The sequence below is a fragment of the Euprymna scolopes genome, chromosome 10, assembly GCF_053919585.1.
Source record: "Euprymna scolopes isolate OS-2025 chromosome 10, ASM5391958v1, whole genome shotgun sequence".
In the NCBI taxonomy this organism is placed as follows: domain Eukaryota; kingdom Metazoa; phylum Mollusca; class Cephalopoda; order Sepiida; family Sepiolidae; genus Euprymna; species Euprymna scolopes.
In genome coordinates, this window is record NC_136491.1 from 62,501,725 (window position 1) to 62,528,089 (window position 26,365).

The 26,365-nt window shown below is 35.4% G+C and overlaps 2 protein-coding genes across 7 annotated transcripts in view; one reads left to right on the plus strand and one right to left on the minus strand.

Annotated features, from left to right (window-relative positions):
- The window catches only part of LOC145286012 (rab-like protein 6), a 254,354-nt gene extending 229,646 nt beyond the window's left edge, over window positions 1-24,708 (minus strand). Inside the window, exon 1 of one of the 4 annotated variants that reach the window (XM_080134625.1) lies at window positions 24,647-24,708. Coding sequence is in view for 2 of the 4 variants with exons in the window: in XM_080134622.1 (XP_079990748.1) it covers window positions 23,271-23,391 (121 nt within the window). In the remaining 2 variants the exon portion in view is untranslated. Of the gene's footprint in view, window positions 1-21,987; window positions 22,131-23,270; window positions 24,205-24,646 lie in introns of those variants that run through there. The other 3 variants (XM_080134622.1, XM_080134621.1, XM_080134624.1) reach the window with 3 other exon arrangements.
- The window catches only part of LOC145286014 (aspartate--tRNA ligase, mitochondrial-like), a 517,834-nt gene that overhangs the window by 65,921 nt on the left and 425,548 nt on the right, over window positions 1-26,365 (plus strand). For 2 of the 3 annotated variants that reach the window (XM_080134626.1, XM_080134628.1), the window contains exon 1: window positions 24,421-24,569. The exons of the other annotated variant lie outside the window; for it this stretch is intronic. In XM_080134626.1, coding sequence (XP_079990752.1) covers window positions 24,473-24,569 — 97 coding nt within the window. In that variant the 5' untranslated portion in view covers window positions 24,421-24,472. Of the gene's footprint in view, window positions 1-24,420; window positions 24,570-26,365 lie in introns of those variants that run through there. 3 annotated transcript variants of the gene reach the window in all.

The following is a 26,365-nucleotide window of genomic DNA, read 5'->3' on the forward strand; positions in this document are numbered from 1 at the left end:
AAGACAAAATGGGTTTACAAGAAAAAACAACATGGGTATTTGATGCAAAGTAACATTGTTGTACAACAGAAGAAATTTGCTTGGCAAATCTTTCACTAATATTACCTAGCCAAGGTAGGTGTAGATAGATAGGGCATTTGTCGACAGATGCCTGTTTAATTTTATTGAAATTAGAAATTTTATTTTTAATTGTAGATTCCACGATTTCCAATGGAAAACCATTATTGCAAAGAGTCTTGGTAATAAATTTGATTTCATCATTTAATTTGTTCTCTGAACATATCATACAAGCTCTATGGATAAGAGTGTTGATAAGATTATATTTTTGTTTGATGGGGCAAAAAGAGTCCCAACGTGTATAAAGACCACTGAATGTAGGTGTATGGTAGATGGAAGTCAAGAAAACGGAAGGTGTTTTACACATCAGTACATCTAGAAAAGGAAGGGAAGAATTACTTTCCTTTTCTATAGTAAATTTTAGAACTGGGTGAATATTATTAAGGAATGCAAAATGCTTCCGTTTCATTATTGAACAGACAAAATGTGTCGTCAACATAACGAAAATAAATATCTGGTTTTTGAAAGCCAGATAAAAGACTCTTTTCGTGGAAACCTATGAAAATATTTGCCAGACCTGGTCCCAGGGGAGGACCCATCGAAACACCATCTATCTGCCTGTACATAATGTTATTAAAACTGAATTCGACTGACATGGTGGCAAATTCCATAAGTTCTACAAAAATATTCTCAGGAATAGGGGGAGTTGGAGTTGACTGCGATAAAGGGCATCGGCACATATATCAATAGTCTCTGAGAGTGCAACGCAGGTAAATAGGCTTTCAATATCTAAAGAACACATAAATTTGTCAGTCTGAGTATAATTCTGCATAAATTTAGCAAAAGAAAAAGAATCTTTAATGCAGAAAGAACTATACTCTTCCAAAACTGGTTCTAAAATATGTACGTCAAATCGCAAGAAAGTTTAGACAAAAAATTGGAGATAAATGCATCTTCAATCTTTTGTCCGGGATGTAAATTAGTTCTTTTTATTTTAAACAAAATAAAAGAGGGACAGACTTTATTGCTCTGGCACAAATATAAAAAGGATTGGTTAGTTTGCATAGTTCTTATTTTACTCCTTATTTTCAACAATGAATTTAATCCATTGATTAATTCAAGTGGGTACCTAGTCTTAAGATATTTAAATATTTTTTGGGGAAAAAAATTTTATTATGGCTATGTAAAGACTAAATTTAAATTTGTTCGAAAACATTTATTTTAGATTGTGAAATTAAAAAATAAAAATGAATGCGTCAGCTGACCGGTTTCGAAGCTCGCTTAACAGAGCTAAAATCGAGCTTAATTACGTTTTAAAAAGAAAAGGGGGAACAATGAATCGGAGATGAAAAAGTAGGGGGGAATATATGTATAAAAAAAGGGGGGGGGGATTAATTATTAATAATAGAAACTAGATTAAGTCTCTTTTTGTTTGCAAAGAGATATCCATAGAGCTTGTATGATATGTTCAGAGAACAAATTAAATGATGAAGTCAAATTTATTACCAAGACTCTTTGCAATAATGGTTTTCCATTGGAAATCGTGGAATCTACAATTAAAAATAAAATTTCTAATTTCAATAAAATTAAACAGGCATCTGTCGACAAATGCCCTATCTACCTACGCCTACCTTGGCTAAGTAATATTAGTGAAAGATTTGCCAAGCAAATTTCTTCTGTTGTACAACAATGTTACTTTGCATCAAATACCCGTGTTGTTTTTTCTTGTAAATCCATTTTGCCTTCAATTTGTAAAGACGTTCTCCCCCCCCCCACACACACCATAACAATTCTATTATTTATTTATTTAAATGTAGCTGCGGTGTGCGCTACATCGGGCGAACATCTCAAAGATTAGATAATAGGGTAAAACATGTTACATCCAAAATTCGAAATGGAAACTACCTACCTTCGGACGTTTTGAATAATACCCATGGCTCATCATTATCGGAGAGCACCTTATAAATAATCGTATTTGCGCTTTAAATTTTAGTGCGGACTTTTTTTTCCATCCTTAGCAAGTCGCACTCTCTTTACCATCTCAAAATTCTAGAAACTATATATATTAAGACTCTGAGACCTTCTCTTTGCAAACAAAAAGAAAATCTCTTAGGGCTTAATCTAGTTTCTATTTAATAATCCCCCCCCCTTTTTTTATACATATATTCCCCCCTACTTTTTCATCTCTGATTCATTGTTCCTCCCTTTTCTTTTTAAAACGTAATTAAGCTCGATTTTAGCTCTGTTAAGCGAGCTTCGAAACCGGTCAGCTGACGCATTCATTTTTCTTTTTTAATTTCACAATCTAAAATAAATGTTTTCGAACAAGTTTAAATTTAGCCATAATAAAATTTTTTACTCCGCAAAAAATATTTAAATATATATATATATATATAACAAATAAAAAGGTATTTGTGCATTTATGCTACCATGCTGAAATAATAACGTTATTTAAAAACCCATTCTTAACATGGGGAAAGAAGGGTGTTTTGTTAACTATTCTGTACTTTCATCTATCAATTAAATAAAATATATCGTGAAACTTGAATTTATTTTTAACTCATTGTCAGGACCATTTTTTCAAATCTGTTAAACAAACCCATTTTTTTTATTAACTGAGGATATCTAAATAATAATAATAAGGCGGTTTGATAAAGAATTTCATTATGATGCATTTTGTAAAGTTTTACCTTGTTTCCACCCGAACATTTTTCTTTAAAATGACTATCTTAATGGGTTTTCGGGTATGCTGAAAACGAATATTGCATTTAAATTTTCTGCAAATAAGTAGCTTTCCAGACATTAAGCAATGTCATTTCTTATGTTATTGCTGGTGGCCATCTTGGTATGTGCATTTGCGCATAGTTTCTCAAGGTTGCACTCACGCGTACCAAGATAGCCACCCGCGATAACATAAGAAATGACATTGCTTAATATCTGGAAAACTACTTATCTGCAAAAAATTTAAATGCGATATTCGTTTTTAGCATACCCCAGAACCTATAAAAGTAATCATTTAAAATGTTAAGGTGGAAACTAGGTAAAAAGTTACTGTTTTATTTCTTTGTTTACATAGTTGAATTTTCAGTAAAGCAACAGAATAGAAATCATAAAAATTACCATCAACTGGTGAATATATAATTGTTGCTTATCAGGACTCTTGGTATCCTGTTACTGTGAAAGCTATATCAAGGATTCACATAGAGTAAGATTTATGGTTGCATCTCAGAAAATAGGGGTATATTTTGGGCCAGATAGAGAGGATTTACAAAATTGAAAATTGGACTGGTCCCAAAATGCATAAGTTCTGGTCAACTATGGGAATTTCCATCTTTTACAGAAATCCAAAATCTATATGATAAATTTTCTTCGATTTATTTCCGAGATTAATTCATATCTACTCATTTTTCTTCTAAAAACCGACCATGAATGCTCTTTAAGCATTCAATGGCTACACCCTAGATTAAGCTCTCCTTTGGTGAGGAAGCAGGAAAATGCCAGCTCTCAATAAAGCTATATTTAAATACCAGTATAATACTTAGTTTTGTTTCATGAATAGACATCCACTGCATGATACCATGCGCCAGTTTAAAAAAAATTGAAATTTGTACATCTTAATTCATGGCTTATGATAAAGAGACACATCCGATTTGACTACATAATCAGAAAGAGCACACAATTTCACATAAGAGTGCCAAGTTTCATGAGAATAGCTTGAAAAATAAATGGTGGCAAAATTACCGAATTTCTTGAAATGTTGATGCCCAGAATTTAGCCCACTTTTTCTAAAGAAAAATGTCCACGGAAAAGCCTAAATTTTGGCACTTAAAATTCTCATAACTTTTGAACTACTGATGGTATTTGCATAATTCAAACGGTTTTAAGCATCTTTTACATAGCACTTTTCATGGGGGCAAGTAGCAAACCTTCAGGTGGTGCCCCTGTTAATCTTCGGAGACCGATTGCTACACTACGCATAGAAATATACCCATTACCAGAGGTGGTAAAAGGATTAACCCTCGGCCACTGGAAGTAACCATGAAGAAATTCAGATGTCTCAGCTTAAATGCTGAAGGAATATCTGCATCTAAATCAGAAATCATAGCCAGCCTCGATGCTGATATTATATGCCTCCAAGAGACACATGAAGACAGAGTGCTCGCCAAAATACCAGGGATGCACCTTATTATCCACCACCCAAGTACAGTATATGGAAGCGCGATCTTCGCACGAGACAAGTCAATATCAAAACCAGTACCGACTTCTCAGAAGGAGGCCTGGAGATACTTCAGTTGGCCATGGAACACCTCAACATCACATCCGTGTATAAACCACCAGCAACCCCCTTTTCATGGCCACTAACATGCAAGAGTTCCAAGAACGCGAGCCTATACATTGGTGACTTTAACAGCCATAGCACCACTTGGGGATACAATGAGACAAACAGTGATGGGGAAGCAGTAGAGGCATGGGCTGCTGCAAATGAACTCAAACTTCTCCACAATAAATCTTTCCAAAGTGCCCGTTGGAAACGGGGATATAACCCTGATCTAGCATTTATTTCATCAAAGCACTATGGAAATCTAGAAAAAACTGTGGGAAGCCCAGTGCCAAAAACCAAACACCGACCCATATTTATTGATATAAGACCCATCGTTAGGCCACAGAAACCCCAGATTAGACCACGGTTCAATTTCCGAAAGGCCAACTAGGAAAGCTATACCTCTGACCCAGAACAAGCCATCAACACCATCACCCCACTACCAGGTGAATACAACAACTTCCAATCCCTGATTCGGAAAGTAGCCAGGAAAAACATACCAAGAGGGTGCAGGAAAACTTACATCCCTGGTCTTACAGAACCAAATAAAGCACAGAAATATATCCAAGCTTATAATGAAGACCCATTTGCTGAAAACACATTAGAGCTCGGAGAGAATTTGCTTGCTTCCATCAGTAGCGAACACAAAGAGCGCTGGCAAGAAGTCATAACATCGATATGACACACAATAGCAAAAAAGCCTGGATGACAAAAAAGTTAAGCTCAGAAAAAGCTCCTCAGTTCCAAATTGCAGCCGTGACACCCAACCAAGTAGCCCATCAGCTGCTACTGAATGGCAAACCACAACAAAAAGAAAGAGGACAGAAAAAGAGAATGAAAGCCGAACTTAGCCACGTCATGCAAAACAGCAATGCCCATCTAGAACCATTCTCAGAAGCCAAAATAACCGCAGCAATCTCGACTAAAAAATGGAAAGTCATCGGGCTTTGATGGAATAACCACAGAGATGGTAACACACTTTGGAACAACTGTAAGAAAGTGGTTACTGGCGCTAATAAATAACTGTGCGTCATCCCTCAAACTCCCTAAAATCTGGAAAAAGGCAAGAGTAGTAGGCATTCTAAAACCTGGAAAAAAACCCACATCACCTAAGAGCTACCGACCTATCTCCCTACTGTGCATTCTCTATAAACTATATGAGTGCATGATACTTGCCAGAATAACGGAAACAGTGGAAGAACAACTCTCAGCTGACCAAGCTGGCTTTAGACCAGGTCAGTCATGCTGTAGCCAGATTTTAAACCTGACCCAATTCATTGGATTTAAGACCAAAAAAATAACAAGCACTGTGTTTGTAGACCTTACAGCAGCCTATGACACAGTCAACCATAGGGCACTCATACTAAAAGTAGCCCAAATGATACAAAACTTAGCATTGGTGAACATAATTGAATGTCTACTTAGTAATCGGTGTTTCCATGTTGAGATGGATGGCAAAAAGAGTAGATGGTTTATCCAAAACAATGGCCTCCCACAAGGTTCAGTTTTGGCTCTAACCCTATTCAATATCTACACTAACGACCAACCACAATACCCAAATATACAAAGATATATATATGCCGATGACCTATGCATCACCACACAGACAAATAGAAGAAAGACTCTCTGATGCCCTAGCCACTCTCTCTAGGTACTACAAAAAGTGGTACTTAAATGCAAACCCAAACAAGACCCAGGTTTGTGCCTTTCATCTTAATAATCACCAAGCAAATCGGAGACTAAGAGTCATGTGAAATGACAACATGCTTACACATGAACCTTTCCCAGTCTACATGGGAGTAACTCTGGACAGAACACTCTTTTAGAAAACACATTACTAAATTGAAAGGCAAGCTGTCATCACGAAACAGCCTTCTCAGTAAGCTTGCCACCAGCAATTGGGGTGCCGACCTCAAAACACTGAGGCAAACAACTCTCGCACTGTGCCATTCCACAGCGGAGTATTGTGCCCCAGTATGGGCAAGATCATGCCATGCCCATAAAATTGATGTAGCATACTGGACCATAACTGGTGCCCTAAGACCAACTCCCTTGCCAGCTCTTTACTGCCTAACTGGTATTCCACCACCACATATCAGGCGAGAAGTCATCACCAGAATAGAACGGTACAAACAGCTTAATGACCACAGGCACTCACTGTTTGGCCACCAATCAGTGAGACAAAGACTAAAATCTCGCAGTAGCTTCATCAATATAGAGGAAATCGATCCCAGGCAAGCTGCCTCCTATAGGATGGAACGATGGCGAGACTATAACAACAGGAAAAAAAATGAAGCCCTACCAGACCCAAAAGAAACACTCCCCCAGGGTTCAAACCTTGGTAGAAAAAACTGGGTGACTCTAAATAGAGCCAGAGCGAAAGTAGACAAAACAAAAGACAATCTCCACAAGTGGGGCCTAGACACCTCACCTTTATGTCCATGTGGAGAGGTACAAACAATGCAACACCTTAGGGAAAATTGCCAATCGGGTCCTCATTGCTCAAACCAAGACCTTAAGGAGGCAAACAGCACCGCCATATGATGGGTTAATTTCTTATGCGATAAGATATGATGATGATAGCTCTTTTTATGCAAGTTGATAAAATAATTATCTAAAAAGAAAAAAAATCAATTTGTAATGCTAATAAATGATAATAAAGGCAGTTGGCAACAGTGAAATCAAAGGATTTTTAAGCATGAAAGAAGAAATGGGGAATGTATTTAGGAAGATAAATGTAGATAAGTAACGTTTTGTTTTGTTTAATTTTTTGTGTACGTGGAGTAAAAAAAACAAAAAAAAAAACACAAGGCAGAGGCATAAATGAAGTGCAATGACTGGGAGGATTTGTGAATTATTTGACAAAGTTTCTACCGCACATTTCTGACATGATGGCTCCAATTTGCAATTTAATAAAGGCAGGTATGCCATTGACGTGATCATGGATATATGAAGAGGCTTTTGAAAAATCAAGAAAATTAGTGAGTAAAGCACCAGTATTGAGATACTATGACCGCAAAAAGCTGTTGGCCATTCAGTGTGGTTCAAATCAGAAAGATCCTGGTTTTGATTGACCTTTACTCAAGACTTGAAATGGAAGATTTGCATCAAATCTGTTAATATCACTGGAAAAATAGTTAGATCATTGTACCACTGCGGAAGGCATCTTACTCCCTATGCAATCCTCTACCAGTACAAAAATCAAATAAGTCTTTCTCAAGGAGAGAGACACTAATTTCGATTAAGATAAAGTAAGGATTTAAAAGTTGGTGATAAAAGGAGAGACTCTTGGTTTTGGATGTATTAAAAGTAGCCACACACCATTTTCCTCACCTTCTAGATTGAAAGAGAAACAAATTTTAATTTTTTTCTTAACAGTTTGTTCAAGCTGGGGATGGAGCATTTTCACTGCCAAACCATTCACCTGCTAACTCAAATATTGCAACCAAGAGATCTTTTTAAGATTCTGACTGCCCTTTTAAGTGCAATTGTTTGAATCTCTCTTGCCCTTGGTTCACCAGGTATATTTGCCAGGTAGTTTTAATGCTCTTTAAAGTATTGCCTTAGATGGCCGTGTCTTTTGCATAAATTTCAATAAATGATCTTACAATGTGATGCGAGAGAAAAGTGCAGAGCCCAGAATGGATCCTTGAGGCACCCTGACATTGGTACTATGTGCTTCAGACTTCTTCAACAACTACTTTTCAAATCTATTAATAAATAAATTTTGATAACTGAAAAGACACTTCCAGATATTCCATAGCTAGTGATGCAAATCTTTATAGTATACTCTATCAAAGGTTTTTGTCAAGAACTATATATCTAGAAATTAAGATTTACTGAGCCTGTGTGATATTACAGTCAGCACATGTGCAGTTGATCTTGCATATTGTTTGTCACTGTTTTTGCCGGTTGACAACTTCTTCATCACAAATTCAAACAAATTACACTAGAAACTGATTGGTCTGTACTGAGATGAAAGAGACGGTCTATTTAAATGCCCATTTCTAATGTGATAAAGCCACATGTAACCCCACTCAACAACATCGTCGACCCCAACCATGAATGTTGTCTTCTCTTGTTGTCATCTCCCACCTTGCCGATTGTCAACAGAAGAACATTCCAGCACTTTCTGTACATAACTGGTTGGGCTCTGAGTGTGTGCGTTACACCATCATGGGAAACTACCCCCTAAGCCATCTTGATCTCTTCGTCAACTGAACTCATAAAATCCCTTATCAATCATAAATAGATATCAGCCTCTTTTGTTCTAGTCATCTATCACACTTTAATTACAACTACACCTAAAAATCACCCACACACTAACTCTAAAATATGTTATCTGATCCCCTTTGTCTTAAAATAATTACCTCACCTTGCTTATCCATACCACCTCAGCCGCCCCTGCCTACCCAGTGAACATCTTCCTTTCCATTGTTTCTGATAAACTTATTTCCTCTTGTCTTTTGCAATACATTTTCTCTTTCTCCCTCACTCCTCAACACTTCAGGAGGGGGGGGGGACAGAAGAACGTCAATAGTATCACATCAAGATGTTGGGAAGAACTTCTCTTAAGCAACAATTGAACAACTTTGTAAGAATAGGAACTAGTTCTGATTAAAGCTTCTTAAACACTATAATTGGAATCTTGTTAGGACAAGTTACCTTGCTAGCCACAAGGTTCTTGATAAGTTTAACAATATCAAAAACAACTCAAAGTGTTTACCATCATAGGGGAAAATTTAGTAAGTTTGTCAATAATCTATGTTAGATCATAAAATAAAAATTGTGACAAAACCTCCCTTCAGTCTTGTTTGAGTAGACTAGCCATTCAACAATATGAACATTTAAGTCACCAGACATAAATGCTGGTAGAACGCTAAACAGACAAGATGTGGTCAATTTTCGTAGATACTCTCAAAGATAGTAATTGTCATAGTGAGGACAATTTAGAGTAAAGATAAATGAAGTGTTGTACATACTACATAGAAACACATGACGCAATTTAGGGTCTTCTTTGAAGATGTCCCTACCATATGAAAAGTTATCTATTATGAAAGTCAGGTTTTGAAGTCAGTTTTGAGTAACCTTTAATCATCAGTAGAAGCTAATGTACTAGTACCAGTTTTACACAGAAGGAATACATTTGGTTTGTTCTCCTATAAATTAATTTCAACCTCTGAAAAGTTGGAACATAAACTCAATGCTGAAAATAGTAGAGATCTATATTAGAAGTTGGAGAACCAAGTTATAAAACACATGTCTAGAAGTGTAAGCCATTTTGAGTTTCAGAATAGTTTCAGATGGTTCGCTGTTACACACAAGTCCTGGGAGGTGACTTGTTTGTAGTAGACAGTTCCACAGAACAAAATATTTTTACCGTGTCGAAACCCGGGAAAAGAACATGTGAAATTGCTCCAGAAAGGTTTAATATTTATGAAGCAATTCTGGTTTCTGATTGGTTGGTAGCAGAACGTGAATTAATTTGATTCATCAGTTCTTAGCAGCATCGTTTATAAATAGAATCGTCCGACTGTGTGGGATCATACCCCATTATACACCCAAAATATTGCAACATCTTCCCTATTTTTTATAATGGGGAAGTCCCTTGTGTTTGTTCTGCTCAAAAATAAATATATATTTTATATTCACTTAGGCATAACAAAAATTAGAAATCATTTCGATCTTAGAATTTTAGCATTTAAAAAGACGCCATTTTTAATTGTGTTCAAATGTCAAAAAGGAAAATTACAAAGATTTTTTTTTTTTTTTTCTTAGCAAAAGTATTAGTAGGTTAAAGTGTTAATACAAATAAAAATGGATACAGTTTAACGTCTTGTCCAGGACTATTTTTTTTTTTTTTTTTTTGATATATATATATACTCTGAGCATTACCCCTAGGGTTTTCCGCTGATATTCATGCAAAAAAAAAAAAAAAATAAGAGCCTTCTCATAAGTGGAACTTCTGTTCTTTAGTTCCTTTTAAATAATGTAGGACTCTGTTTAAATCCTTCATTGTCGGTCGTGATAATTTTTGTGACAGTTTTGTTACTGTATAGCATATGTCGGGCCTGGTTGCAGTCATTAAATATATAAGATTACCTATAATTTCGCGATATTGTGTCATTTATTATTTCAGATTCTGTGTGTATATTTTTATTAATATCATTTTCGACCGGTGTAGAGCGTTTCTTGCACTCTCCCATTCCAAATTTTAATAATATTTTGTCGATGTATCTCGATTGAGTCATCGTAACAAGTCCTTTGCTTTGAGTAAATTCTATCCCCAGAAACCAGGATATTTTGCCAAGATCGGTCATTTTGAATCTTTTACTTAATTTGTTCTTAACATCAGTTAACATTATGTCACAATTTGATGCGATTAAAATATCATCGACCCACAAAACCAAAATCAGTAGTTTATCGTCTTTGTGTTGGGTATATAAACAGGGGTCTACAGCGCATTGTCTAAATTGTTGTTTAATAATATAATCATGAAATACTGTGTTCCAACACTGAGCACTCTGCTTTAGACCATATAATGACTTGTTAAGTCGCCACACGCTATTTTTATTTTTCATTATAAATCCCTCTGGAGGGGTAATATAAATTTCAGTCTATTGGGGTATTCAAATAGACATTTTTTACGTTCATTTGATGGATGTTTAGGTCATATTGTGATGTGACTTGCAGTAAAATTCTGATTGTTGTTAGGTTTGTGGTCGGTGAAAACGTAAAAAAGTATTCTTTACCGTAAATCTAAGAGTACCCCTTAGCAACAAATCTTGCTTTGTACTGTTCTACGGCTGATGCTGCACTCTTTTTTGTAAAGACCCATCTGGTAGAAATAACATGTTTATCTCTTGGGTATAAGGTATAGGTATCATTTTCGGTTAAGGCATCTATTTCTTTTTTCATGGCAATTTTCCATTCATCACAATGTTCTGAATTAATTGCTTCGTTGAAGCTTTTTGGCGCATTTTCCATTGAATAGCAATAGTCGATTTGATAATCTTTTATATTGTCGACCACAAAAAAATCGGGTCGTCTTCTATTTCTTTTGGGATATCTTTCGACTATCATCATCATCATCATGGACACTCTAGTCTCCGTCATTTTTATTGTTTTCGTTTGTTCTAATTATTTGAGGTAATATAATTTCATCCTCTTCATATGACGGGATTTCGTCTGTAAAATTAAACGTGTCTGTGAATTTTACACACCGGATTCTTTTTATTTTATTATTTTCGGGAAAAAATATTAAATTGGCTGGACTGTTTTTATCGTATCCAAGAAATATACCTCTGTCAGCTTTAATATTCAATTTACTCTTTTTCTCTTTATATGCGAAGCAAGTTGAACCAAATATATGCATTCTGCTTAAATTTGTTTTTTTTACCGCAGAAAGATTCATATGGAGTTTTAGATAGTGTTTTGTTAAAACACCTGTTGTGTATATAGGCTGCCGCCATAAGTGCATACGTCCAGAGGTTTTTAGGGAGTTTTGATTCAATGAGTAGGCATCTTGCCATTTCAAAAAGTGTCCGCCACGCACGTTCAGCAGTCCCGTTTTGGTGTGGCGATCTAGGAGCTGATGTTTCATGCCTGATATGATGGTTAATTAGTAAAAGTTCAAAGTCTTTATTGGTGAATTCAGTACCGTTGTCAGAGCGAATACACTTGATTTCACCGTAGGGGGCCATGTCGGCTAGATATTTCTTAGTTGCTAGCAGGGTATCAGATTTATTCTTTAAAAAATAAACCATTATTAAACCTGAATGGTCATCTACGAAATTCAACACATATCTATAATGTTCTCTGGCCATCGGTTCTACGGGACCGTTCAAGTCACAATGCACCATTGATAGGATTTTTTTTTTTGCCTTTTTGTCTGGTATTTTGTTTTGATATTGTCATTTTCCCTTGCGTACAGACGTCGCAGTTGAAGGTTTTTGATTTTTGTATTTGCATTCCATCAACTACAGTCGGCAACGTTTTGATATCAGGAATATTGCAGTGTCCAAGAATTTTATGCCATGTCTGTAGATCATGGCAGGTGGTTTTTGATGGGACTACGCTATTTAAATAATATAGTCTTCCATTTTCTTTAATGTCGAATACAGTTCCATTCGAGTATACCAGTTTTGATTTATTGGGTCTAAAGTTTATATTTGCACCTTGTTTTGTGGCAGCTTGTACAGAAAATATATTTTGTTTAAATTTTGGGATTAGAAGAGTGTTTTCTAGAATCCAGAAACATAGTTCACCTTTATTGTTCTTTAGTGAGATTTTCGCATTGCCTCTTTTCAAAACGATATCATTGACTCGACTCCCGTCAGCTAGTTCTACAAAATGATTTTGTGGCTTAAAGTTGGGATCAAAATTGATAAAATCAGATTCCTCTGTAATCACATGTGCCGTGGCCCCACAATCGACAAGAAAATTATTATTGCTTGTTGACGCATCAAATGTACACGAAAATAAAAATGTATGTTCGCTAACAGAGCTCTCTACATTTTTAATGTAGTCGCCATTTTGAGTCCTGTATCTACATTGGAAACTCTTGTGATTAGGTCGTCCACAATTATAACAAATAATTTTTGTACTTTTCTTAGGAAAAAACCTGCTTTTGGCAAAGTTGCGTTTTTTATTCCTGGCATGGGTATAATTTGATTTTGGTGTTTTTATGTGTGTATTTTTAAATTTCATGATATTTGTGGATTCGTTTTTTTCTGTGATCATTTTTTCAGTTTCTTCGTAACTTCTGAGTGCTACCTTGAATTGGCTAAAAGTCATGGGTTTTTCTTTCTGGGTTATCACGGTGGTAAATGGCTTGAAATCACTCGGTAATCCCTTAAGGATCATGGAAATTAACAGACTGTCACTTATAACTTCACCAGACATTTTAAAGAATTTGCAGTTGTCTCGGCCCTTATAATATAATCAGTAATAGTTTCGGCTTCCATTCGTTTTAGAGAGGTCAGTTCAGTGTATAGAGAAATAATTTTGGGTTTTCCTTTCGATAAATAATGCTCTCTCAATATGTTTAATGCTTTGCAGCCGTCGTCCAGGGCTTCTCTCATTACCAGTGATAGACTTCGGTCATCTAAACACTGTATTAATTCCGCAAAGACAGTTGCGTTCTTTTCAATGAAGTCGGGGTCGTTTCTGTTTTCAGGTTGTGTTTGTAGTACTTTGTGTAGCTTTTGGATTCTTAGATATCCCAGAAATTTAACTTGCCACAATTCGAATTTTGATTCGGATCCATCGAAATAAAGACGCACGCTGGGCCCATAACCTCTAGAAGTGTAAGCCATTTTAAGTTTCAGAACAGTTTCAGATGGTTCGCTGTTACACACAAGTCCTGGGAGGTGACTTGTTTGTAGTAGAAAGTTCCACAGAACAAAATATTCTTACCGTGTCGAAACCCGGGAAAAGAACATGTGAAATTGCTCCAGAAAAGGTTTAATATTTATGAAGCAATTCTGGTTTCTGATTGGTTGGTAGCAGAACGTGAATTAATTTGATTCATCAGTTCTTAGCAGCATCGTTAATAAATAGAATCGTCCGACTTTGTGGGATCATACCCCATTATACACCCAAAATATTGCAACAAAACTTGTTTTTGTTTTGAATTTTTTTTATCTTGGAGATAATAAAATTTGTGGAAGAGATCAATAAATGAAACAGAATCACCAAGCAGATTATCTCTGTATAGCATTAAAGAAATAAAAACCATACCAGTTCACACTAATGACATCGAACAGCCCCACTGCAAACTACTATTCATGATCCAGACTATTCACCAAATGGAGATAAAGCCAATCTGGTATTTTGCACCTGTTGAGTTACTCCAAGTTTTGTCCTTGAACTATCAGGCAAATAAGATCAGCTCAGATAAAACATTTATCTCCAACACTTATCAGTAACATGGCAACAAAGAAGGAAAATTTACTCATTTCCATACTAAGTTAACACTAACTAGGAAAAAAATGAGTTATGATCTATAGATTTTAATCCAACTAGTAGTTTAAAATGAATATTTATCATTTTCTCATTAATACCAGCAATAAAAAATTAACTTTTAAACAATAAATAAAAGCATTATTTCTGGATTGAAATATTAGACTTTTCTGATACCAATACCCAAAAAAGTGCACAGTCAATGGAAGATAAGATCAGAGAAAAGAGAAAAAATAGAATTATTACTGCTTCCCAAAACAGTCAAACAATTTAATTTTGAAATGTACACATAAAATTTTGCTTTAAAGAAAGTGGTACAGGGATTGATACTCCATAAGCTTGTTTCCAGGTGCACCATGTTCTGTTAGAGCTACAGCAGATGTGCTAACAGTTATAGCTCATAGGATTAGTAAATCTTTCAACAAAGGCTTCCTTTCTAGAGCAATTGCTCTGGACAGATACAAAGGCCTTCGATAAGGTATGGCATAAGGGCCTACTTCACAAGATTTCCAGCTACGGTATAACTGGAAATGTTTTCTCAATTATTAAATCATTTCTCTCTGATAGGCTAATAGTGGTTGATGGGCAGTAATCAGAGGCCCAGAGTGTTAATGCTGGAGTCCCTCAGGGGTTCATACTGGGCCCAACTTTCTTCCTGATCTCCCAAAACACATACTTAAATCATTCATAAACATCTATGCTGATGACATGATCATCTATGGCAACACATCAAAGGCCGTAAATGACAAAGTTCTCTCTGATTCTCTCTCCTCTGATCTTGAGCACCTGGTACAGTGGGGGAAGAGGTGGCTGGTTACTTTTAATGCATCTAAAACCAAGCTCCTATCTTTACATCATCAATGCTCTGATTCCCATCTGGCATCAATTGAAATGGATGGCTCTCATCTTGGGGAGGCTCCATGTCTTGACAAGCTTCTGGGTTTGACCTTTACTCCTGATCTGAAATGGAACACGTACATCAAGTCTGTTGGCCAGGTCACTGGGAAAATGGTGGGATCCTTCTACCGCTCCAGACGATAGCTCACTACTGATGCAATTGTGTATCTGTATAAAAGCCAAGTACGTCCAAGGATGGAGTACTGCTGCCACATCTGGGCTGGAGTTGCTAAAAATAGCCTATCCTGCCTTGACAGAGTATAAAATAGACTTTGTGGCTTAGTGGGGGATGCCCTTTTCTCTTCCCTGCAATCGCTCTCTCACAGAAGAGATGTTGCGAGCCTGTCTTTGTTCTATCGTTATTTCCATGGCAAGTGCTCGTCTGAGCTCCAATCTCTGGTTACCCCCTTGCCAATCTTTCACGAAAAATACCCATCTAGCTGAAATCACTGTCAGTAATTTTCCCCACTCCTTATCTGTGCCTAAATCAAAATGTAGATTCCATGAACAAAGCTTCTTTCTCAGAAGTTCACACCTGTGGAACTCTTTTCCATTTGCTTGTTTCCCACCTGACTACAACTTGGATGTCTTCAAGTCCAACATAAACAAATTCTTGATGAATCGCCTCCTTAAGACACTTTATTAAATCTCCAATACTAACGATTACTACAATACTATCCCATCGATTACTCTACACGCAATAAGGCTTATTCCTGAGTGGCTTCCGGGCCTTGATAAGTGGTGACCTCCATGTAAAAAAAAGAAAAAACAATAATCTTGATTAAGAAACTTCTTGATAAACATTTTAACCCTTAAAAGACTAGTGGGGGAATCATTTTCACGCAACTTTTTAAACTTTAGTTTATATATCCCTGAAAACATGATTTTTTTTTTGCTGATTTTCTATATAGCTTCCTGAATATTTCTAACCTATCATAAAGTGTGAGAAAAATCAAATTTACAAAATCATTTTTCTCTAGGGGTGTCTTTCAAATTTTTCAGAAATTCCAAAATAATAAAAGTGACCTAAAAGGATCAAAATACAAAATTTTATTGCTTTTCATGATGCGATACTTAAAACTATGTGGAATCTATCTGAAAACATAAAAATGTTGATTATAGTAGCAAAACTTGACGAAAAAAATTGGTTTTCCTGAAAATCAGCATTTTTCTAAAAAAAGCACAAGATTTCTTTCAATCATACTTCTTGAAGTCACTGCACATCAACAAAATGCAAAGCATTGCTAATTTTTGTTGAAATGAAATGAAATTTAAGACTAAGGAACACAAAGACCCCCCCCCCCCCCAGTCCACTGCACTCCGGAAAAAACACATGGTTTTGCGAGGGTGAAGAAACAAATCCTACATTACCTTATTGGCTTCTGTGAAAAAAGTGGAAATGATATATTTGTACCAGAAACCCACAAATATTCACACCTACACTGTGTTTACCTTACAAAATACCTTACAAATATCCTTAAACTACATTTCCAGAGTACTTGAGAAATTTGATTAAGAAACTAATTAAGATATTTTTGGAAGTATGTATCAAAAATTAAGAAACTTCTTGTACTCGGAGGGCAACTCATGTTTCTTAAAAAGTATGTAAGCAAAATGTGGTGCAACTAGTTTCTAATAATTTTTATTTTTTTTTACCTTTCTTCAGAAAACTGGATAACTTACGAGGATTACTCCATTGGTGTTCAACTCAATTTGAGTGTCACAAATTTGCCTATCATTGGTCCAAGGGACTTGAGAATCTATCAAACTTTGAGCAAGGAATTGTTGTAGAGAGTTGGACTGAAAGAAAATGAATGTGAATTATCAACCATTTGCTTCCATCACAAACAATATTTCCAAAATATTCTTTGTGATGAAGCAAAGACCACAAAGTGTTGTAGTGGATTTTTACAACACAAGAGGTCAATGGTGAAGAACTAATATCTTTGCAGATGGCAAAAGATCTGGATACAAGAGGGTATATATAATGTAACACCAGGTCACTTTCTTTGTTGTCAATGCACAAAGAAATATGTGAGTCTGACAGTTGATGACACAATGGATCCAGACTTGAATGTGAGACTGGTATCCATGGATGTTTCCCCTGTAGTTCTGCACAGTGTTGCTTCTCATAGCCGTGTTCATAGCATCAAAAGGAAGTGAGAACAAACTGTTGAAGCATTCAAAAGTGACATGTCCATGATGATAAAGTTGGCGTTGGTGAACTGACTGTGCAGAATTAATGCCCAGTGAAACAGACACTAGAGAAAAAGCAGCAGAACTGGATCGGTTACATTATCTGATGAAAGAGCACTTCAACTCCTGATCAAACCCAAATCATGACACTTGCTCCTGATTTCTGGTCTCGTGCATATAGTTCTAAATTCTTCAAGGTATCTGAGTATGTTGTTCAAACTGCTAGAGAACTGACAAATAGTATTTTGTCAAAACCTAACCAGATTTTTCCCAGAGACGGTCAATGTGATAATATAAATGTATGAGAATGATGAATGCCAAATACCAAGCAAAAAGGACTTTGTTAGTTTAGCAAAGGGTGTTCGCAAACAAAACGCTTGATAATGTGTAATTTGTATGAACTGTATGTTGCAAGTGGTGTGTTTTAGCTGGATCTACACATTCTGTTCTGTGACATACATCAGAATGCAAAACTTCTTGTCGATGCCATGAAGTGGAACATCACTTAAAAGATTTGATTTCAAAGTTAGTTTGTGATTCTTTTAACAAAGAGTATGATGCATCGCTCTGAAAATTGTCCTGGTAGAGTAGCATTGCAGAAATTCTTGGATGAGGAGCTGTATGATATGAAGCCCAATGACCAGTTTCATTTTAGTCAATGGGACGCAACCGACCATGCAACAATAACATATACAGAATATAAAGATATGTTGATCGACACCATTGATAATCTTACTAAACACTAACAAAATGCCAAGGCAAGATACTTTAATCAAAAGAAATACAATCTTTGTTCAAATGAGGTGCTGATTCTGGAAGACTTTGGAGAAAACTTTCAATTTTTAATATAAGACAAAATTCAAAGTTATCATTGGAGCAAGGAATATTGCACCCTGCACCCAGTAGTGATTTACAACAGATTCTGATCAGCAGCCAAAGCACATTTCATCGTGTTTTATTTCTGATGACAAAACTCATGACATTGCATTCGTGTATCAAACGCAGACACTGACTGTTCACTTAATCCAGACCTTATCACTGCAAATGATTGCTGCGGGGCTCAATATAAAAACTTCAAGAATTTCATCAATTTATACTTGCATAAGAAGGACTTTGGTATTGAGGGTGAGTGGGTTTTCTTCACCACCAGTCATGGAAAATCCTCTTGTGATGAAATTGATGGTTCAGTAAAACGCCATGTGGCTAAGCGGTCACTCCAATGCTCTCTTAATAATCAAATCTTTGATTATTAAGCCATGCTTGCTATCTACCAGATGTCTGCCATCCGTTTTTTTGCGATCAGTAAAAAAACCATGGAGAAGGTGAGAAAGTCGGTTGAAGCAAGGTTTTCCAGTGCCAGGAACCAGAGCTAGTCACCCTTTTGGTACCATTGCCAACATCACAAATTGGCCATAAGTTGTCCAGTGGGGATGAACTATATATTGATATTCATGACTAACTTGCCATCAATTCTTTATATCTCTGACATCACACCAATCCAATATATAACCTGTATTTATGACGCTTTGGGTTGGTATCGTGAATGAAATAAATGCAGAGGAAAGTAGTGTAACTGTCAAGTTCATGCATTTCCATGGACGACGCAAGACATGCAGTTGGATGCAGATTGATGATACATGGTTTGTTCCCATCAAGAAAATTCTTTGTGTTGTATCCCCAACAACATGTACCAAAGGACATACACAATAACTGACCAAGAGTATCAAAACACCATTTCTGCATTTCACTGACATAAAGAACACAGTAGCATGTAAATATTGAATGCTGACTTTGGTTGTGAAATCCATTATTTTATGAATACCATTTCACTGCAACTGTTTTATCTTTTTACCAATTTTTACATATTCAACGTTTTTAATGGATGCCTGTTTGAATATGAAATTTATGGAATTTGGTATGAATGTTCACTCACCCTGACTTAACCCCATACAGTTCGAAACTGGTTGCTTCCCATGAAGGCACTTCTCAGGGAATAGTTCAAGTTCGTTTCTGTGTATGAAATAGGACGTTTGCTCAAGAGGAGCCTTGCTAAAACAAACAGCCCTTATCAAAATTGCCATGTTTTTTTTATAAGAAAATGGAACAAGCGTAGGAGTCAAAAAGGCAGAAAATGAGTGTACATAAGTTTTTGAAATGTTTCAAGACTTTTTCAAAAGTTTTTACTTTCAACAAACAATGTGAGTGAACAAAACAAAAACTTTTAACCATTTTTTGGTGGAGACACAATTTAATGTGCGAGATAAATATATGGAGAAAGTTTTTGTGAGAACTACTTTTATTGTAAATATCTTATGGAATTGAGCCTGTTTACTTTTAGTATCTAGCTTACTCCAAAATGTATTCCAAAATCAAGGTGTGACATAAGTTTAACACATGTCTAAATTGATTATCACATCCAATAGCAAGAAGGAATATTTTTCATTATCATCAAAAATATACTCGACTTTCAACAGAAACTGAGTGAATAAAACAAGAACTTTTAATATTTTTGGTCCAGAGACAATTTATTGTGTCTAAAAACAATACATGAAAAAAGTAATGCGTGACCATGCCAGTCGCACCCTTTTTTTTTTTATTTGATTTTGGAGCAATTGAACTAATTGTGGTTTCTGTTTTATAGGTGTTTGAACTGGCTCAGGTGTGAAATGTCGAGCAGTGATCCGGTTTTTGTATTTGAAAGGACGCACACCACAGGAGACTTGATGAAATGAAAAAAACTTATGGTGATAATGCCCCATCATATGACTTTGTAAAACGCTGGCATCGTGAATTCAAACATGGCCGGAAGTCTGTAGAAACAGCTCCCAGACCTGGTCACCCCCCCCCCCTTCTGCCATTGATGAGGCATCTGTCCATCAAGTTGAAGCTGCCATTTTGGAAGATCGGCGCATTACTATTCGCCAAATAACCGAAGATGTCAAGATTAGTACAGAGCCTGTGGAAACTATCATTCATGACCATTTGCATATGCTTAAGGTATCTGCCAGATGGATTCCCAGGTTGCTCACACCATTCCAGAAGCGAGAACATGTCAAGTGCTCAAGATGACTTTGGAGATGTGCCAAGAAGGAGTCAAAGTTTTTCAAAAGACTGATTACACAGGATGAAACCTGGGTCCATCACTATGATCCGGAGACCAAAGCCCAGTCAATGCAGTGAAAGCACTTGGACTCACCACCTCCAAAGAAGGTCTTCTCCAGTGGCAAGGTCATGCTCACAGTCTTCTGGGACCAGGACGGAGTAATGATGACAGATTTCCTGGCAAAGGGTACCACAATTACAGGAGTCTATTATGCTTCACTTTCCTCCCTACTCTGCTGACCTTGCACCCTCTGATTTTCACCTCTTCGCAGCCATGAAGTTGTTTTTGAAAGAAAAGCGTTTCCCAGATGATGCAGCCTTGATTTCTGAAGTCACTTTGTGGTTGGAGGACCAACCTGGGGTGTTCTACAAAAACGGTCTCCAGAGCTGCATCAAATGATGGGAGAAATGCATAACTCTGGGTGGTTCCTATGTAGAGAAAGACTAATAACTGTGCCAAATTTCGTTGCTCTACTGCTATGGGAAGTGGGTCAGGGGCATTACTTATTGCACGCCCCTCGTGTATATATATATATATATATATATATATATATATATATATTTATTTATTTAGGTTTTAGGTCTGCGTAAGGGATTTTTCTCATAGTTTTGTTGAAGTGACTCTTTAGCTGCTTCATTCACTTTTTCGTTCATGTAGATGCTGATGATGATGCTGATGTGGCTTGGAATTCCAGCAGAAGATTTTTTATTTTTTCATTCTTATGGTGCATATAGTTTTTCCATGTGTTCCATTTTGATTCTTTAATAGTTTTTCATGCTTTTGCTATGCCGTTTTTGTATATGTCCAAATTTTTTTGTTGAACTACTTATGATCTTTCTTAAGTTATGGCTTTTTTACATTCTCTATTGAACCAGGGTTTGTTGTATTTGGGGGATGTGGAGCTTTTTGGATTGTATGTTCTCTTCTGAGATATGTTCCGAGTTAGTGCTTGCGCATAGTTTTCAGGGATTGCATTTACATATGATCGCACATACCAAGATGGCCATCAGTAATAACATAAGAAATGACATTGCTTAAAACTACTTATTTCCAGAAAATTTAAATGCGATATTCCTTTTAAGCATCCCCCAAAAACATTTAAGTCAACATTTTAAAAGAAAATGTTAAGATGGAAACCAGGTAAAAATTTACCAAGACGTTTTTATCTAAACTCTTTTTAAAATACATTTTCCAGTGTTTGTAAAAGTTCAAATAACACTACATTCAGCCACGACTTTATAACATTTCTGGCCATCCATAGTGACTGGAGAGCTGATCAAAATTGGGAAGGCGTCTCTTCAGTTTAACCGGTAAGTTTTTAGTTGGTACTTTGGGGCGCATTCATTGCCCTAAGATTGTATAGGTCGGTGATGGAACTTGAAGATAACCATAAATATGTAAATAAAGCAATCAGAGAAAGCGAAATAAAAAAGAAAAAGGGAAATGTTACCTTACGCCACAACAGAACATCGACCATTCTAATTTGGTTTTTAAGAGTATTTGAGATCGCTGACAACGAATCTGATAATAAAATCTGTCGCAAATTTACCGCTTGCATGGTATGAATCCCTGGAACCTGAGACTATTTTACGCGGCCGCCACCACTAGCCCCGCCCTTCCCAATGTAAACAGAATTTTTGTGAAATGCTAAACGGTATTTTACTCGGTAAATGTCGGCGCCTTACTTAAAGAAAAACGGTTAATTAAAAAACGCACCTGTTAAACTATACAAGTTCTATAATAATGACCCCCCCCCAAAAAAAAAAGAACGAAAAACATGTTTTTGTAAACCACTCGTGAACACTTAATTTTTTTAGATCAATTTAAAAGCATTAAAAACTACGTAACACACACACACAAAAATAAACCACTTTTTTTTTTTTTTTTTTTAAACTTTCTTGTTATTTCAAATGTCTACTAAAGATTTGTCCGTGGTGTGATAAGACTTATCACTGATAAGTCACTTTACTATAAGAAAACACTACCGAAGGAAGGCGGTGAAATGACGCAAAAAGTTCCAGGGACTCCAGCGGCGGTTCGCCGGTTCATACCATGCGAACGATAAAATTGTGACGAGTTTTGATTATCAGATTCGTTGTCAGCAGCGACTTCGAATATCTATAAAAAAAAAAAAAAAAAAAAAAAAAAATTAGAGTGGTCGGTCGGTGTTCTTGTTGTAGAGTAAGACAAAAAGAAAGAAAAGGCCAAACTCGTGAAATTTGGCCTAAAAATATAGTGGTTCTAAAATGAGTGGTCGATTTACTAGAACGCTGCATTAGAAACTGAGCTCCTTCTACAAATACTGACATATTTAAAAAAATTTTTGATAAATCTGGTAGACTATTGTCCGATCGATAATAAACCGTTTAAAAAAACAAAAATAAAATAAAGAGGTGAGGGAGGAGACAAGCTTCTTCAGGTTCGTCGAAAATGATTAAAACTTCTGCAAGTGCATAAAAAAATACGTTTCGTGAATCAATTTTAATTTTAACCACGTGTTGAATGTAACGGTATAAATTTACAAGTAGGTCATGCAAGGCTTAGACTAATAGGAAAGGGCAGATATGCAGCCTCTAACCATTAGAGGATATGTTTACAGACTTTAGGCTGCATATCTGTCCTTTCCCGTGCATCATAGTCATCCATAGGGGTGGGGGGAAATATCAGATTAAATAAACTAATAGAATTTATCAAATTAATAAATAAACAGTTCAACTGTAAATTTCTACTTACTGTTATATTGGACACCCTTGGAAAATTTGCGCTGCAACTGTGCGCCCATAGGTTGGTGTCCGGGGGGTGTAGCTGGTTTAAGAGGTTCATTTCCCCCTAAAAGTTTCCGAAATAGCGACATGCTTCTTGGGTCGTTGCTTTTTACTTTTATAAACAATTACTGACCATAGTCTTTTCTCCTTGTTTGAAAACAAGTATATTGAAGGTTTCGGCGCTGGCAGGTCATCTTTACTTTTGTAGCGAAAAAAATATTAAAATGCATAAAAGTAGTCACTAAAATGATGATGGACAACTAACCATCTGGAAGTAACAAGATTCGGGAAACAGTTTCATTGTAAATAAAACTTATCTGTGTTGAAATAGAAAGGCTTGTTTTAAAATTTTTTTTTTTTTTTTTTAATTTTCTAAAGAGAAGATTTGAATTTCGAATTGACTGTCAAGTTTTGTTTTTTACTGTCGTTTTAAAATAAACGAACGATCAGTTAAGTCTGCTTCCACGTAATTCGCAGGTCCTGTGTCGAATAATACGAGAAAAACATACCAGAATACTGTCCATTGCGGTTATTATTACTCGCTTATGTTCGCTTACACAAAATATTGGCATAATGATTATGATATCATTACTTATTAGTTAAAAACAAGTGCCACCGTTGATGTGTCAGACCTTTGCTTTCCTTGTTGCGACCTGTTCACACAGACTGTAATACGTAGCTTTTTAAAATTAAATAAAAATCTATAAAATCAACGTAAATTAAAATAAATAATTAATTTTAGCGTCAAGCACAGCCTGATATCTACCCGTTAATCACGACCCTATAAAATTCATAATCTTAAATAATAATGATGATAATAATAAAAACTCTTTTTTTTTTTTAATCGTTACTCTTCCTTTAAGTAACGCTATTTCGTCATTGGGTCAAACCAAAAAAGTAATAAAAAATATATACCGAAACGAAAAAAAAAAAAATATATATATATATATATATGTATGTATATATATATATATATATATATATAATTTATCTTAAGTCCATTGTTATTTTTCTGGAATATTAAATCTACTCATTTGATTAGAATTAAATTCATTTATTAAATAATCATTACTAAGATTAAAAAAAAAAAATTCTATATGAGAAAAATAATACTATTCTGATCCACACATCAACAAGTTCAGATTTTGGAACTACCTTTAATGAAACAGCATGGCGGTGCGTGGGAAATATCTCCTGAACCAATTTCAGAAATTTAAATTAATTAATTTTATCAATACTCACCCACTTCGACATTTAAATAAAAATCGTAAGTATATTAACATAAATGTAATATTTGAATCGTATTTCTATAAACGAGAAAAAAAGCCTGAAAAATGTATTCACCTTTCGTAGAACACGGTGGTATTCAAAATAAAAGCATGCGTGATAAAAGTCCGATTCAAGAGAAAATAATGAAATACACACAACTTGTTATATTCTGCATATGACACAAAAATAAGTTTAAATTAAGAAACGAATTTTTTTTTTCAAAAGTGTTCAATGAATGTGTAGAGCTTATGTGCTAAAAGTTCAGATTAGATGCGTATTAAAATTGGTACTTATGCAGAATACGGACCGCGTTGAAATAACATTTAGACGCCCATTCTTAACATGGAGAGGAGAAAGCGTTTTGTAACTATTCAGTACTTTTACCCAACAATTTAATAAATACCGTAACAATTAAAATACATTTGAGTTCCTACTTAAAAATAGCACGGTCCATATTCTGCAGGAGTACCTTTAAAATCTTTCGAAAATGCGATATAAGCGATACTTTTTGTATTTATTTATTATTACGTGCTATGATTAAAAGCGCTTATGTTACTGTGCTATTTTTTAAAAATAGTATTTTCAAGTTTTACGATATCCTTTTTTATTAAATTGTCAATTACAAAACATCCCCCCTTCCCATGTTAAGAATGGCTTTTATGGAGTATTGTTGTCACATTTTGGCTAGTGCTGACTGCTGAGTGCTGTCTGTGCTCTGCTGCTACTCTAGTCTCTCGCTCTGGGACAGTGTTCATCAAAAGAGAGTCGCCAACCTGTCTTGAACTGTCATCCAAGCTTCAACCTCTGTCCCATGGACGAAATGTTGAATCCCTTTGCCTGTTCTATAAGTATTTTAATGGTGGATCCTTTGACGAACTACAAGCCCTTGTACTCCTCGACGTAAATACATCCGACAAATCCGACAATCTGCAAAATCCTACCTACCCCCTACACCGTAGAGATCCCTAGATGTAAAAACCCCTTCTATAGGTGTATCAGAATTTTGGGGGAATTTTTGACACCCTTAACACGAAACTGCGAATAAAATATTAAAAAAATCGTAATTTCTCTTTTAAAAGTGGGTTGTTTATTTTCTGTATGGAATATACTTCCAAAATAAACTATTAAAGTTGTTTAAAAAATAATAGAATTATTATTTTTTATTTAAAAAAAAAACAACAAAAAAAAACAGTGTTTACAAAGTGCCGGCGCGCCATTTTTTTACGTAATGAAATCAATTGAATTTTACGAGTTAATTTTTTTTTTCAATTTTTAAACTTTAAAAATCTATCAAAATTTTTCTATTGATTAATTTTTACGATATTTTCAATGAGTCAATGTGAAATTTTATGCTCTTTCGAATAAACTGAATATAATATTTTAGACAAACGTTTTTTTTCTTTAATTCACCCCCCCCCGTTTTGAAATGTCTATTAAAATTTTAATAATTAATTTACTCACCAAAGTTTTATATATCACAAATTGAAGATAAAAGATCAATGAATAATATATTGTAAATTAAAAAAAAGAAAAAAGTGTTTTTGGAAATGTACCTGTAAAGTGTAAAACCTTTTTTTTTTTTTAACCACGTTGATTTTTTTTGTTGTTGATTGGAAGCCTATGTTCTGCTTATATTGTCCAGTAAGTAATGGACGCGGACGACAATTTTTTTTCTATTTTATTCAATGTTTTCTTTTTTTAGGTATTTAAAAAAAATAATAAATTTTCACTCGATAAAGAAGAATGAAAATATAATAAATCAAAAATTTATATATTTCTTTGAGAAAAGAAAAA